The sequence below is a fragment of the Xiphophorus hellerii genome, chromosome 5, assembly GCF_003331165.1.
Source record: "Xiphophorus hellerii strain 12219 chromosome 5, Xiphophorus_hellerii-4.1, whole genome shotgun sequence".
In the NCBI taxonomy this organism is placed as follows: Eukaryota; Metazoa; Chordata; class Actinopteri; order Cyprinodontiformes; family Poeciliidae; genus Xiphophorus; species Xiphophorus hellerii.
Genome location: NC_045676.1, coordinates 25626998 through 25643090, shown reverse-complemented (window position 1 = coordinate 25643090; position 16093 = coordinate 25626998). Strand labels below are relative to the sequence as shown.

At 35.3% G+C, this 16093-nt stretch overlaps 1 protein-coding gene across 1 annotated transcript in view; it reads right to left on the bottom strand.

The window, feature by feature from the left end:
• The window catches only part of tusc3 (tumor suppressor candidate 3), a 66173-nt gene that overhangs the window by 16225 nt on the left and 33855 nt on the right, over nt 1-16093 (bottom strand). Inside the window, exons 3-6 of the mRNA XM_032562195.1 lie at nt 15344-15461; nt 12921-13061; nt 11207-11347; nt 10235-10324 (exon numbers count right to left, since the gene is read on the bottom strand). Of these exons, the coding sequence (XP_032418086.1) occupies nt 10235-10324; nt 11207-11347; nt 12921-13061; nt 15344-15461 (490 nt within the window). The remainder of the gene's footprint in view (nt 1-10234; nt 10325-11206; nt 11348-12920; nt 13062-15343; nt 15462-16093) is intronic.

Below are 16093 nucleotides of genomic sequence, written 5' to 3'. Positions count from 1 at the left end.
GCTTTTCTGATCAAGCTTCAATTATAAGAGTTAAATCCTTTCTAATCAATGCAACAAGGGCAAATAAAACTAGTTATTTCTTGAATTCTAAAAAAAAAAAAGTACGATATTAACTAATTAATGGTTTATTAGATTAAAGTTAGTTCCAATTTATTTATAACGTTGATCTTTGATCTTTCTTCAGTGATTTAGTTTGGTCGCCATTCAGCAGAGGGCGCCGCTTGTCTTCTTTACCCAGTTGATACAGAAACAATGATGGCGGATGGCGAAAGAGAAACTGTCCAAACACGTAAAATGCACTTTATGCGATTCTGTTCTGAAATACAAACACTCTTCAGGCTCCTTAAGTTTCAGCTTAGTGGCACTCATTCAGCCGAGCTGCTTGACGGAGCAGCGTCAACTTCTCACTAAAAATTACTGATGTGCTACGAAGACGAGAGGAGGGGATAACGCAGAGAAACTGAGACATGATGCCAAAAGCACAGTTGATGTTGAGGGCTGTTGTGAGCTCATAAACATCTCTCTGTTCATGTGGGATTAAGTGGCTTACATATTTTATTCTTTTTTTATTTAGCAACCTAGGAGGTTCCTTATTTGTTATATTTAAAAACATGTCTAAGTTAAATAATGGGGGGGGAACTCAATTTTGATCAAGTCAGTACTTTAATATCGCTGACAAAAAAAGTATAACGGTTGCTTCTTTTTTATAATTCTGCATATTATGAAAAATAAAATGAGATCTTTGTTATCTAAAGACAGTCAGCTCTGTTGATACAAGAAACCGCTGTTTTTAATAAAATTGTGTCATCAATTCATTAGTTGATCGATAATATCAAATAACTTTTGATTAACTCATTACTCGCCAACTTGCATCCCTGATATTAGTCAGAATGAAATATTTTTCCTTTAAAGTTATTTCTAGTAGTGATAAATAAAATGGTGAGATTGTGTAAGTAATTTAAAACTTGTGGGCTAAAATTAAAAAAGTACCGTGTGTGTTTTTAGGAACCTCCTTCACATATTGATGGTTCTAGTTTGACTTCTAAAATATACAGGTGACGTGTCAAGGCGATACAAAACTCACTGGAATCCCAGGCTTTCTGGCAACATTTTAAACCAACGTAGCCGTCATTATCTCTGCCACCCCATCGGCCGTACTTTTAAAATGCACAGCACAACACATCAATTTTGGAATACGGATTTCCGTGTGTAGCCCTCTCAGTGTAAACAAAATCACGACAGAAAAAACGCACAGAGAGGCTGGAAGCAGACACGCTGCTTTTGGGATGAAAAATCCCTCAATCCATGGCCGGGCACTTCCAATTAATCTGATGGATTAGAATGCAGGAGTTTTATTCATTAGTGTGCCGAGCACAGAGTGTGCATGTCCCAGTGTATCTACGTAAGCACCAGAAATCTCTGATAAAGTTTGTTGTTTGCAACAAATTTGTTCACTTGAGGGAGGCGTGGCTGTGTGAGAAGTTAGAAAGACAAACATTCAGGTGGCGCGGAGGTAAGAGCAGAGCAACACCTACCGTTATGTAAAACACAAATTAGAACAAACATCTTCTGGAAACTGATATCAACCCAAAAGGAGTTTGTAAAAATAAATCAACTCACAAAGCAGTTTTAAGTTATCTTGCACAGTTGAGGTGAAAATTATGGAAGATTTTGGTTTCAGCTAATATTTTCATTTACCAACAAACCTACTCCAACAAAGTAATTAGGTCTGTCAAGATAACACATTTTGCTGGACGATAAATTGTTCCAGAACTTGTGATAAATGACAATATTGTTGTTTTCAGAACATTTTCAAGTAATACTACAGTAATAATGGCATAAAAATGCAGGGACACATTCTCAAAGATCAATAAACTTTTAAATTCTAATGAAAATTTAAACTGGAAGATATTCGGAAAATTCAACATAAATCAACAACAGAAACAACAAAATAAAATAAATTATGAAGTCTCAGTAAAAAAAAAAGAATATATATATATATATATATATATATATATATATATATATATATATATATATATAAATATATATATATATCTTTCAAGAAAAGGGATAGTTGAGAACAAAACACCAGACTGAAGACTTTGATCATTCAGTTTTTGGTAAAAGGAGAGAAGAGGAGAGAAAAGCAATAAATCAAGCAAATGAAAATTATTGAGTTTCTTTTACTTTAACATGCGGTTAATTGATTTATTGTTTATTGTGACAGGCCTAAAAGTAATACTTCCCTTTTAGAAAAGCCTAAAATACATTCCACATAATATTCATAAGCATGTTACCATTTGATTCTGTATTTGCTGGTCTAATCTGCTGTTTTGTTTTTTTTTTACTTTCAGGCACTGTTTTATAAAAACAGAATATGAACCATCATTTCTTGCTAGTTTCATACAGTAACTGTATGTTTCTAAATAAACGGAGACATCCCTCTTCTTCATTTTAAACTGGCTGAGAATTGCTTTAAGGCATTAAGTAGTTCTACACTGGAGACCTGTCAGGTACAATTGTAGCTTACATCCACTCCAATTAATTTGATGGATTAGCTTCTTTTTCTTCTTTTAGATTTTGAGCAACGCAATCGAGTTAATTGGCTAAAACTACCCAGTGTTAAAGTAAATTGAAAAGTTGTATGAAAAATGTTTGAAATTTCTTTAACAAATTTTAGATCACAAAGTTCAAGCACATAGGTAATGTGTGTGGATTTGTTTGCAATCCAGAGAAACGCTGTGAGTTGTGCGGTTTTGTGATGAGGCTGTTGTTAACATGATTAGTATTCTAAGAGCTTAGTTTAATCAAGACCCAAGCTAGCATAAGAAATCTAACACCAATCCCCCCGCTGCGAGTGAAATATGCATCAGTACATTTTCATTAGTAGGTTTCTAAAATAAAAATGTGAAGAATGTGTTTTTTCAGCGATCAGAGCAGCACATTGTAAATTTGTGTCCAGGCTCTTTTTCTCTCTCTTTTTGGGAACATGGACTCCAAAAATTTTGAATTTTTTTATTATTTTTTTATAGGAAGTACACTAGAAACCAATTTTTCAATATTTAATGGAAATTAAGTGGCTGCTCTAAAGTGTTTTTTTTTTAATATAAAAAGCTTTTAAATAAGTAAGGCTAAAGCCATCTAACAAGGCACGCTTTGACAAATGATTGTCAAGGACTTCCACAATACGTCACTCTGCCGTGCAACATTTCAAAGAAAATATGCACAGACAAAAGCAGAAGCTCCAACAAATATAGATTACAAGCTTCCATTTGACAAGTCAAAGCTGACAACATATGTTAGCAACAAGCGCGATTTTGCCCTTTTCTATTTTTTTTGCTGATTTTTTTTTCTTCTAAAAAGGCAAACCATAGTAATGTCAACCCATAATCAGTGTGGGCTGATAAACCTTTACATTTAGCCAGATTTATCCATTTTCCATCCTCTGTGGTGTGTTTGTGTATACAGTGTGTGCCTGAATCTGTGCTTTGGATTTGTTTTCGGCTGGTAAAGGTCAGGAGGCACTCAGACAGGGAAGATGATAAATGGAAAAATAAAAAAAAAAACAGGAAAAAAACAGTGAAAAGAAGGTAAATACTATATAGAAGAGATACGAAGTGAAAACAGGTGTATAATTTACAACAGGAGGTGATTTATTATGGCTGTGTTCAAACTACTATTATGATAGGAACTGGGCTTTTTCAAGTTGTTGAGGACAAGGGTGTCAGTTACGATAAAACCTAAAACAATGCTGATCCTCAGATTTACAAAAAAAAGATAACTAAAAAAGGTAAGAGAAATGCCAAAGCATTTATCTATCACTTATAAAATATAAGGGAAATAGTTATTGGTTCACTGAATCTGAAGTAAAAACAGTCTACTTTAGTCACAGGTTTATGTTTCACAATTTCATCATCTTCTTGATATTTATGCGATGCAGTGTTTACACACTCTGTTGAGATTTCAGCTTAATTACTCTGGAGTCAGTAAAAGCAGTCTGAAGTGTTTTTTCTCTTATCCATATTTCTTTTGAGGAGATGTCAATCATCAAAATGAGATAACTTCAATTTCCTCAGCAGGCTTTGTTATACTACTAATTTTATTTTCTGGATCACATCCAGTCTAGCTGGAGTGATGGCTTAATGCCATATTAATTAAAAGGTTGCTATGATAAACTAAGTGCTAAGGCCTTTCTTATCGGTGGAGTTAAGCAAGAGTTAGTGTTCAAAACACAAACATTTTTTAACTGTTGCTAAAGATGACTGGCCTGAAAATTATTGCAATGACAATCATTGTGAAAAAAATAAATGCAGTAGTCCTGTGTGGGACGGTAAATGGGGCTTGTAGACCAACATTACAAGTGCTGTGATCAAAATTGCAAAGTTTAATTTTCTGGCAGAAGTTCATGAAAATAGAAAAACCAGTGAACACAATAACTCTCACTATTTTGCAATATTATAATTTGGCTCTGAAAACCCATACAGGGTTACAACCGACCATGAAAACAGCTACTGTGGTGTGACCTCCATGTCCAGCACTCAGTACTTTGTTAAGGATGGTGGAGAATAATCTGCTCTCCATGCTACGTTTTTGATGTATGAGGTTGAAGAAGAGTTGGTGAGTTGAATTCATGAATTACATTTATTAATACCAAAATACAGCTGGTCCATTTTCCATGCTACCTTTCGGAGCTAACAGACAAAATGGCATCAAACAGAAGTTTTCCATTCCCTTTGTTAGCCTCTATCTAAGCTACACCCTAAAGAGGGCGTTCCCTAGTGCTTAATACCCCTTAACCCTAGTTTTGAGGGCGTTTCCTAACATGCCATTTCTTTTAGCTTTAGCTTTGCAACTAGCTAAAGCTAGAAAAACACAGAATTATTTATTCTCAACAGGATGTTTTTGCAAAAGAACTCTGTGCCTCACTGGAAAGTCATTAGTGTTGGCCAGGATTGTGCAGAATGATATTTAATGTAAAAAAAAAAAAGTTATTTTAATAAATTACATAATGATTTAATTATTTTTATTAAAATCCCTGCAAGTCATTATCAATATTATGAATGATTGTGACTTTATGTGAAGTAGCAGTTTAAATAGGTCACCATTATGAATGTTTTTTTTTTTTACCACCACGGAAATTAATTAAATTTTGATCATACAATTGATGAAGTTACACTTTTATATGATTAGACTAGAATAATATTACTAGTAATCAATTATTCCTGAAAAAAATCATAATGAATTTGCATTGAGTACTAAATGTACTGTAATTATACCCACACAGAGCTACACACACAATTTAACAGTGATTTACAATATTGTGCTTCTGCACTCAATGTTCTGACATAATCAGGTATTATTTATGTAAAGTAATATGTCCAGCTAACCTTTTTTCACTTGTGCTTGGATCCTTTTACTAGGATTTCAAATAAGCAGGTACACGTAAACTACACCAGGAATTTACCTCAGTTCAGGTTTAGTCCCGTTTCTCTAACCAGTAGTCAAGAGTTTATTTGCTGTTATTTAGTTAATGCTCCTTTTTCTGGATTGCAGCAGCAAAGCGGCCATGTTCGTCTCCATTTATTTAATCTCTTCAGCAAACTCAATAAACGAGGTTAAATCCAGTCAGGTTTTACCATCTGGTTCTCATCATTATTCATCCCAATAATTCAGAGCCGAGCTGAATTGTAACACCAACATTTAAATGTGTTGAAACCGACTGCCACAGCACAATTTGCACTGTAAAGTCCTCTCTATCCACGACCAACATTTTTAATTGCGACTCTTGAGGTTTAAACTCTGCTTAACGAGAACTCTGCCGTCTAGAAGGGCTGCAGTTTGGATCAGCTGTAGTCAGTGGAGCTTACACCAAAAATGATCCACAGAATGTTAAGCATGTGACTGGAAATTATGAGGCTGAATATGCTTTGCTGCAGACACAGTTTGACAAAAATCTAATGTTAGCTGGCTGAGGAAGTACACACCGGACCACACCCACTAACTTAAAAAAAAAAGAAAAAAGCAGGCCGATCTTTTCTGCAAGCTGCAAATATCCACATGGTGAATACTTTGAGGTTTTTCCTTTGAATTTAAAAAAATGCTTTATTAGAATTATTTGACTTTTGGCTTTTTTAGCCCCTTATTCTTAGCAAAGTGGTGGAAAAAGAAATGAAAAGTAGTTCTGTGTGTCAATACGTCCTGAACGTACATCTGTGTGCGTCTGTGGGGGTGAGCTCAGTTTGCTAGCTAATGCTTCTTTCATAAGCTAAATGTAGCTGTACGTTGAAACTAACTGAAAATTAATAAACAGACTCTTAAACAACTAAAACTGCAATATGCAACCTTTACAACAACACGTTTTCTCCATATTTGCTAAAACTGACACAATGTTGTGATTATTTGCTACGAGACAGATAATCTGTGGGGGAAAAAAAGATCAAGCTCCTCCACCTCCTCTGGGCGACACCATTGTGGTGTGCAAAAATACATCGCTCTCAGTCAAAAACAACCAACCAGAGCCAGGAGGAGTGTCTTAGCGCTGTCAATAGTGTTTGTGTACATGCTGCTCAATGTTCTAATGGTTGACCAAACACTCACAGTTTCAGGAAAACAATTCATCTGGCATTATTTATAACCATGATAACTACTGTAGCTTTAGCATTCATTGCAGATTATGTTCTGTTAAAGTAGCTGTAGCGTAGCAGAGAGAAAGGGTTGGGTTCGTGTGATGGTTTTTGTGCACGTCTTCCGATGACATCCTGCAGCCGTCCCTGGTCTCACACACACTTCCTCAGCCTCTTTTGTTCTTGCTCTCAACACTTTTCGTCTTCCTCTCGAGTTTGTGCCGTCATTAGTCGCAGTGTTCAAAGAGTGCGACAAAAACATGTTTTTTGGCGTCATTAGTTTGTGAAGCTCAAATAGAGAACGCACAACCGTTTCCTCCCAGGAAGTGTACGAGTGCTGACTGTGTAACAAATTTGTGCCTGTCAAATTTGTGTATAGCTTTGTTAAAGCTAACCTCCGCCATGTCCCATTTTGTGAGGGTATAAGCAAAAAAAAATAAAAAATGAGCAAGCGGTATTTCGTGGCTGCACAGTGTGACGCACAGCAGCTCCATCTACTTTGTTGTGCCATTTGTCAGTTGACAAATCCTTTCAATGGAGTCTACCTGGCTTCGCTCGCCCATCATTTTAAAGGAATTACACTGTCTGGGAAGATGAAGGGATTAGAGAAGGGGGATGAGAGAAAGTTATATATAAGAAAAAGAAGGCGAGGGAGGAGTACAAAAAGGAGAAGATGGGTATCTATTCAATATCGTGTGCACAGCGGCCATGAAGCCATTCACTGTCGCAACAGACAGAACAAGAGAGAAAGGATCCAATGTGGCTAATCCAGAACTATTTCAGTCTGTTAGCTCAAGAACGTCAAATGTAGAGAGTTAGCATGCATCATGTCACTGTGCTCCATGTCATCAAGACTGCTGCGCTTACAAAAAATGAAGCATGTAGAGTTGAAACTAATGCTTAGAGTTTCACGGACTAGTTTTTTTTGCAGGCAATTATAAATAAATCTGACACATTTTTGTGGCATTTGAAAGCAAGTTAGTAATTCTGACCGACCTAAAACAAAAGACGCTTGGTCCGACTCATTTGCAGATAGTGAGTAGAAAAATTTTACATTTATTTATGTGTATGTAAACTTCTGGTTTCAACTGTATGTGTTTCACTTTCTGAAAAGAATTACAGAATAAATTAGCTTTGATAATATTCTAATTAACTGGGAAACATTCACACTGTAGTGACACCATCAGGCATTCAGCATGTTTTTTTCCCTCAGCAAAAGAAAAAAAAGAAAAAGAAACTTGGGGAAATTCAATGTGCCAGCAACAAGTTAAAGGTAACTAAAGACAAGCATGTTCAAATTAAGCAAAGAAAAACAAAAATAAGAATGAAAGATTGTACAATAAAGGCAAATTTACAACAGAAAACACTTGGTTATGCATTTCCGTAGTAGCTGTAAAGTGCAAACAGCATTCTTCAAGTTTTCCTCTATTCTTATGTAATCGTACACTGATGCAGCCTTTTCTGAACCTTTCTGAAAAATAAAAATAGTTTGTGCCTGCATGGAAGGAAATCTTTTATGACCTGCTGACCAATGCATTTAAAAAATAAGCCCATAGCTCCAGTTTTTAAAACTGCTGAATTAATTTCTGCTTATATCCGAAAGCCCGTCTTAACACTTGACTAAGCTTTAATGCTGCCATCATCACCATGTTCAGTCATCTAAAGGGTAGAACATGGTATTAAAATAAAAAAGGACAGACAGGCAAGAAGGAATTATTCAGATGAGCTAAAAAAAGAAAACACAACACACTTCAGCTTAAGTACTGCTGCATAATGTGTGAATAGTCAGAGATGCAAAAGATGGACTGGAAATGAAGAATAAGTGAATAGAGGAGAAAGAAAGAAGGAGTCAGGGAACAGGCAAAGAAAGAAAAGGCAAAATTCACAACATAACAAGGATTATGCATTACCAGGGTTTTCGACCATGTGGGAGTTGTCACCATTGTGTAACTAGGAATTTATGGAATACATTGTAAACAAAAGAAATATTTTTAATCCCTCTAGGCTCTATTCTTGCCTTATGAATTTGCTGTGGCAACATTTGGTTTCACTTTTATTTGAATAGTGTGCATTTATCATACTGTTTATCATTTATCATGATAAAAATTTTGATTTATCGTTGTCACAAATCCCAAATAATGTTGTTTTTTTTAAAAATGGTTACGTATTGCCTGGATTGATAGTTTTAGTATTTTCTCCAATTGTTTGTTCAATGATGGTGTCATTACATAGCAATACATTTGGAAATATAATTAAATGCAGTTACTATGTGCGGTTTAGTGGTACAAATCACACTTCTGCCGGTGACTGGCGTCCTATAAAAAAATTCATATTATCAATGGGTGTTTCTCAAGAGCAGAATTTGAGTAAACTGTCATACAGTTATAGAAAAAAAAAAGTAATAAATGGTTGTTTTATCATTATCACAACAGTACTACAAAATATTGTGATAAAACTTTAAATCCATATCATTCAACCCTAAGTGCAACACATATAACGAGAATTTAAGTTATAGTGAAGTTGTATACATTTTATCTTTATAAAGTAACAGCTGTAGAAAAGAAAAAAAAAACTCTATTTTTATTTGCACTTAAGTGATTAAATCTGGATTTAGAGTTTTGGTCACATTTACTTTCACTTTGAAGTGCAGAAGCTCGCCTGGGCAAAACAAACCCGGCTCAGGGGGAAAGTAGCAAAGAGTAGCTTGGCTGTAGAAATGACAGCGAGAAGAAGAACAGGTGAAGGCTAAATTAAAAGCCGCACTGGATGACTGTGTAGCCTATCATCAAAAAGTTTGAAAAACGACAGAGGTAACATCCTCTGATAAATAGATCGCCTTTTACACTGAGCAAGAAAGAAGTGGTGGAATGGAAAAAGTGAAGAGGCGGGCGGGGAGGGGGGCTCGAAACGTGTGTTTTTATTACTCCACGGGAGTCTGTGGATGCTGTGTGTTTGTGCAGAGTTCTGCTGCCTGTTTTTCTTCCCCCTGTTTCTGTGTGAAATTGATCAAGTGTGTCCACAAAAACCTCACAGCTCACTTGTGTATTTGACCTTGTCCCTGACTGATAGTGGAAGAGTTTTTGTGCATCTTTGCATGCAAATGTCTGGATGGCATTTGAAACAATATCCTTTTAGTTGTGCTTCTAAAGTACTATTGTGAGTTTTTTTTTTCTTTTCAAACATCCCACTCATTACTCCATCAACATCCATCCTCAAGCTCCTTTTTTTTTTTATCAACTTCTCTCCACATAATCATTTTCTTCAGTTTTCAACAGATTTTCCTTTTAATTTCACACATGAGTGAACAAACTTAAATGATGACCACCCAATTCGCACCTATGTGACGGCTTGCACACACATCGTCAGTAAGAAGCATTTGTCTAAAAATAAAATGAAAAAATTTTTAAAAAATGGACTGAAACAAAAACGTAAAAAAAAGAAAAACATTAAAATGCCCCAAATATAAACAAACATTTAAAAAGAAAAAGAAATAGATCAGAGTAGTTGAGAAAGGTTAAGTTGAGGAATAAGTTTTACGGGGATTAATATAAAGGTTGACAAAATATATATTTAAAACATGGAGGGAAATAAATGTTTGCATTTCATACCACTTGTCCGTTCTGTGGATTTTTGTGGGCGTAGGGAGGACCTCGAATGTGATTCCACATCTGTCCAGATGTCATTGCAAAAACCACACACTGTTACAGAGAGAAAACAAGAAATACACAAATTGAGAGAGCTGAAGTCTGAAGTGAGGCAATAATGAGAATTCTAACCAAGTACATAAAATAAGGCAATTATTTTATTATTTTCTTAATAAATTTTTTTTCCTACACAGTTTTCAATTTAAAATTCCACATATTTCCGACCTTTTTTTCCAGTAATTGTCTAATTGTGTTCCACAAAACATAACATCCATTTATGAAGTTAGCATTCAGTCTGGAGTTTAGTAAAGTACAGTATCTTGATGAACTGAGATCAGCTCCTTTGTAAGATGGTTAATGCTTGAACTTGTAAAATCTGAAAGAAATTATTTTACACAGTTTGTAATTTTTGATGTCTTGTCATCAAAATTTACTAATTTAATTTGACACCATGATGTCCAATTAAAGTCCCGTCTAGAAAACTGAACTATTCATTTTTAGATTCTGTCAGTATCTCAAAAACCTAAGTAGTTTTGACATTTAAAAAAAATAAAGTTATGTGCTACATCAAAGACAAAGGATGTAGTTTAAATATAAATAAATCTAAAAAGTCCTTCATTTTTCATAAAAACATTTTCTTTTTCTTTTAAACAGCATAAAAAGTAGTCGTATTTTTTCAGTAATTATAGTTTTTCTCTATATTTTTCTAGAAATTCATTTCAATTCTTTTTAGGACTTTGTGGGAAATATCTCTAGACATGAGGAGAAACTGTATAAACTAATCTTGAGTATTATGCTTTGTCATTTTATTAAAAACAAATTTTTCATAGTATACCGGTAACTTTCCCCTTGGTGATTAGAAGGTTTTAACACTAAAGCTGGTGTGTGTTTGTGTGTGGGGGTGCATGTGTGTGTGTGTGCATTCAGTTATCATACCAATGCGGCCATGGCCCATCCAGTCTTGTTGTATATGAATTCCAGGTTGTTTCTCCTCAGATACAGCAAACCTCCAACCAGAGACACCAAAAGAGCCAAAGCAATAGTCCCGGAATAATTTGGAGGACGGAAGACACGGATCTAAGAGGGAGATAAGAGATCAGCAAATCAAAAAATACCTCAAATAAGTGATGCAAGAGCATTTAAAACCTGTACCAAATATTCTCTTTGCACAAATCCACAGTAAAGCACAGGTTTCAACCTTGAACATATCAATTAAAGTCTGAAATGAATTCCAGTGATGTTTGTGGCAAGAATTTATGATTTCTAAAAGCAGAGCATTTTACAAAAATAAGGTTTCTCAAACAATGGTGGTATGCAGAGCAAGATAAAAAAACTTTATTTTGACAAACATAATGCGTCAGGTTGACATTTTCCCCAACCTGCTTCTCCATTAAACTTGCTCATATAATATCATTTACAAATGAGAAGTTCTTGAAAACGCTTTGGTTTGTTGACAATCCACAAGGATATTTTTTTTTCTCCAATGATACTTACAAGGTCATCACTAATTGACTGGTTGCCATGACGCATTCTTTCGAGCATTTTGATTGGTTTAAGCACCAGAAGTGTTAGGAACCCTATCAGGATATTTCTATGAAGATGTAAGCATAATTTCTTAACTTTTTTGGAAATTTTTCAGATGTTTTTTTTTAAAATAGTTTTTAAATCTTTTATGCTGACATAAATATGCAGATGATCCACATCATTTGTAAACAGAGAGCAACACAGTTACTTCGGTTGTTGCTGCACATTTTTCCATCGAGCAGATTTGATTCTGGGAAAGAAACGTTCACTATTACTATATCAAAAAACATTTGAAAACTGGCCCTGTCCTAAAAAAGAAAAGAAAAACAAGGTCTTAATGACCATTTTGGACATTAATCTTTCTGAGGGAGACATAATTTATTCTATAATCATAAAAAGAGAGAACCGAGTTAACAAAACAATTAAATATCTTATGCTAGAAAAGAAGAGGAAAATTAACTTTTACTCTTCCTAACTTATGCAATAACTTTACATAAATACATCACATGAAGAAGCAGTTAGGTTATTCAAAATTTTGTACTTAAATGGCAGGATTATAAATAGAAGTTAATCAGTAAAATCTTTGGACGAAAGCTTGCACATAATCTTTTTTTGATGCTTTTGCACATCTTATTAAATTCTCCCACCTATATTTATGACAAAGCAAAGTTTCCTAAACAGATTATAATTTTATTCATGATTATGTTAATTTATTCAATTATATTTAATATGAAAATAAAGATGCCTAAACCCTTCCATTCTGAATATAAACCATCAGACTGAGGTGGATAACATGTATGTGTAGAGTTAAATAAAACGCTTATTTTTTTAAAGCAACACAGAGATTTTCAACTGAAGTTGTATTTTGTATTTACATTTGGGCTTGAATTTGAGGCTGAAGGTGAACCATAACAAAAAAAAAAAAGATTGCCTGCAGTTCTTTGACCCTCAAGACACCAAGGCAATGGGAGATCTTAAAAAAAAAATCTCATAGTATTGATGTAACTGCACTTTAAAACTGCAGCTGATGGAGAAATTGTAAATGTGCCACAATTAAAAACAAAAATTAAATCTGGGTGTCTTGCAAATGTGCATTCGTCTGCATCGGTAGTTTATCAGGCTGTACCTGAACGTCTGTGCGATCGGCAATCCACTTGGCCAGCTGCTCTGAGGCGAAGCCGATCCTTTGGAGGTCAAACGTATCGGCCCTCTTAGGTTTTCCCTTTGCAGGGAAATGCATGAAAGTTGGAGCGCTGTTCATGTTCAACTGAAAAAGAAAGGAAATAAGCCTCCGATTGTGAGAATCAATTTGTCAAACATAAATCTGTCATGCATTATGTTTGCCAAGCAAATGATGGAAGAGACAAGTATTGCTCAACCTCTCTGCTTCCACGTAATTATTGGTGGCACAGTATACATTGATTGAAATAGTAATCTGGTTTTGTTAACACATTCAACAACTTATTGGTTTGACAAAGAAAGATTTTTCACCAAACTATGTGTAACGTTACATTCTTAAATATTCTGGTTTTGCCTCTTCTTCATTTAAGCCATCACTGGCCATCATTAGCCCAAATACGCTCTGACAAATTAATACAAATAAACTTCAACTTATAAGAAAAAAAAAACAACTAAATGTGAACAGCAGACTTGGTGATGATTTCCTCAGTCAGAGCAAAGCTGTAAATGCTCACTCTTCTACATCACCAGCATTTTGCAGGTGTTTCATGACGCTAATGTGCTGCTGCCAGCTGTAAAAGGGATTTGCTAATCAGTATTTTGTTTATGCCAAAGACAGAAGAAGAAAAAAGCTGTCAACATCGTGTCCACCATTTACCCAGACAATCCAGATAATAAAGCTTTCCAGTGAAGAAATCTTAGGCCATCTATGTCGACTCGTGGTCAGGTGCCACTATGGCTCAGAAAGGTCTTGGTGTTGAGATGTAGTGGGTAAAAATATAATTAATTTGTAAAAGAAAATCATCTTAGGTGACAAAAAAACAAAATCATACGTTTCAGAAATATAATCCATAAGTAATCACAACACATGAGCTCAAAGCTAATGAAACTACAAAACAAAAAAAACAGAAACATGTCACCAAATTTCTCTGAATCTAAATGAACAGATATATATATATATAACTTTAGGAAAAGTTTAAGATCTAAAAAAATATATACTGGTAGGCCTGTCACGATAGCAAATTTTGCTGAGCGATTAATTGTCTCAAAAAATTATTGCGATAAACGATAATATTGTCTGAAGACCTTTTTACACTGATTTAATGGAAATGACGTAATAATGCATGTGATTTCCTGCCAAAGATAGATACACTTTATTTTCAAAAGAATATTTAACACTGGAACTGATAAACAAAATAAACAAAACAACCAAAACCAAAATGGATTCTCAGTCTCCATTAACAAAAAATGTACTTGATAAAAACTAAACAACATAAAGCCAAAGTGGAAATAAATACTGCATTCAACCAAAAGATTATGAAGTCTGTATATTATGTTGCCCTTCAGTAATAATTAGATTTAAATAGAGAAAATGGGCACATCGACTACCTGATGCAATAATTCACACTACAGATTTTTTGCTCCTATTTTTCCCCTTACAACAATCTTAAAACGTTGGTCTTTCTAAGATTGTGTGGTGTGTTACGGTAGATCGTCGTTGCCGCTCCGATCCAAATCAGGGTTTTTTCCCCGACTGGCAGCTTTAACGCAGCCTGTTGAATGTGACAGGTAGCCAATCAGAAAGCGCGGATTCTCCTCCATGTTTTTTGAGGGGAAATTACGTCGGGGAATCCCAAACAGCTAAAACGACCCGAAGTCCAGCGGACATTGGAGATGATATGTGGAAACAACATTAATGTTTATTCAACATGCAAAGAATATAGAAATGACACGGGGAGGAGTTGGAGCGAAATTGCTACCGCAGTTGATAAACCCGGTAACTTTTCAGCTGTTAACGTGACGTAAATAGGTTATAATGATTTTCATTCAGTCAGGACTTTACGCTGACACTAGTTACATGCATTGCAGGTAGATTGTAGTAAAGCATTGATTAATGCCTGGTTTTAAAATTAGTTAACTGAACTTGTAGCCATTATTTTGTGCCCATTGTTGGACACCACATGGCAGGAACGAACCCGATCGAACCGTTATACCTAGGATTTCTGTCGGCTAATGTGTGGTCTCTCAGGTTTTAAAAATGGGCCGACAATCGGCCGACAGCTCTAAGATCGTGTCGTGTGCGCTGGGCTTTACACTAAGGAAATGAGGAAGGGAAGAGTCAGTGGAGAGCACCGGAGTTGAGCCTTTTTTTATTCGGTGTCATCAACAGAACGAGGAAAAGGCCGGAAGAGACGATAATGCCGATAATTGAAATGACGTCGATAGTTTTAATTCATCGTACGATTAATCGATTTATCGTTTATCGCGACAGGCCTATATACTGGTTTAAAAGTAAATAAAAAGAATATTTGTGCTGTTGAAATGTCTTTTGGATGGAAAGACTTCAAGGTTGTGACACAAACTGTCTACCTGTTGGAAGACGTCGGCTCCTTCATCGTAGTCCACAACCGTGAAGAAGAGCTTGTTGGAAAATGCAGATGAATAACGCCAGGAGTTTGCCAGGACCTGGTATTCTTCATTCGCTTGTCTATAAAACAAAAACAGGACAATTACAGCTACTTAAGCAATTTTTCATAATAGTTATGATCCTATACAGTGGCTTAGTTTTTCAAAAGCTCATTTTGTAGGTGCTACTGTTATATGGCATTTTGTGAATAATGGATTAAATGTGGCCAGTTTTCTACAACAGATCCCCTACAAAATTGTAAATTGTTAAACATGACATGCATAGAAACTTGCTTTGCAGCTATTACTATTCAATGTTGGTAGAAGAAGGTGCTGTATTTCTTATACTTCATTTACAATCAGCTCAATAATTTCCCTTCTTTCTCTTAATGTTTTCACAGGACCTGTTTTCATCTTACTTTCCTGCACCCTGATCTGCAGAACAGATCATTTAGATCATCATCGGCGGCCATGTTTACAGCTAAACAAAATTAGCACACAAACATAATCAGAAAATGAAAAACTAAAAGAGAAAAAGAAAACAGAACCAAGGCACACACTATGCATCTTCGGCAGTATAGTCCCACTCTGTCTCAGAAACGTCTTTCTTTTCTAAATGCTGAAACCACCTCAGTATGGTCATCTCCTCTGAAGGTTTTACTGAGTGGGAAGTCATCCATCAGGAAACATGAGTGGTGATGTTGTATTGCTATA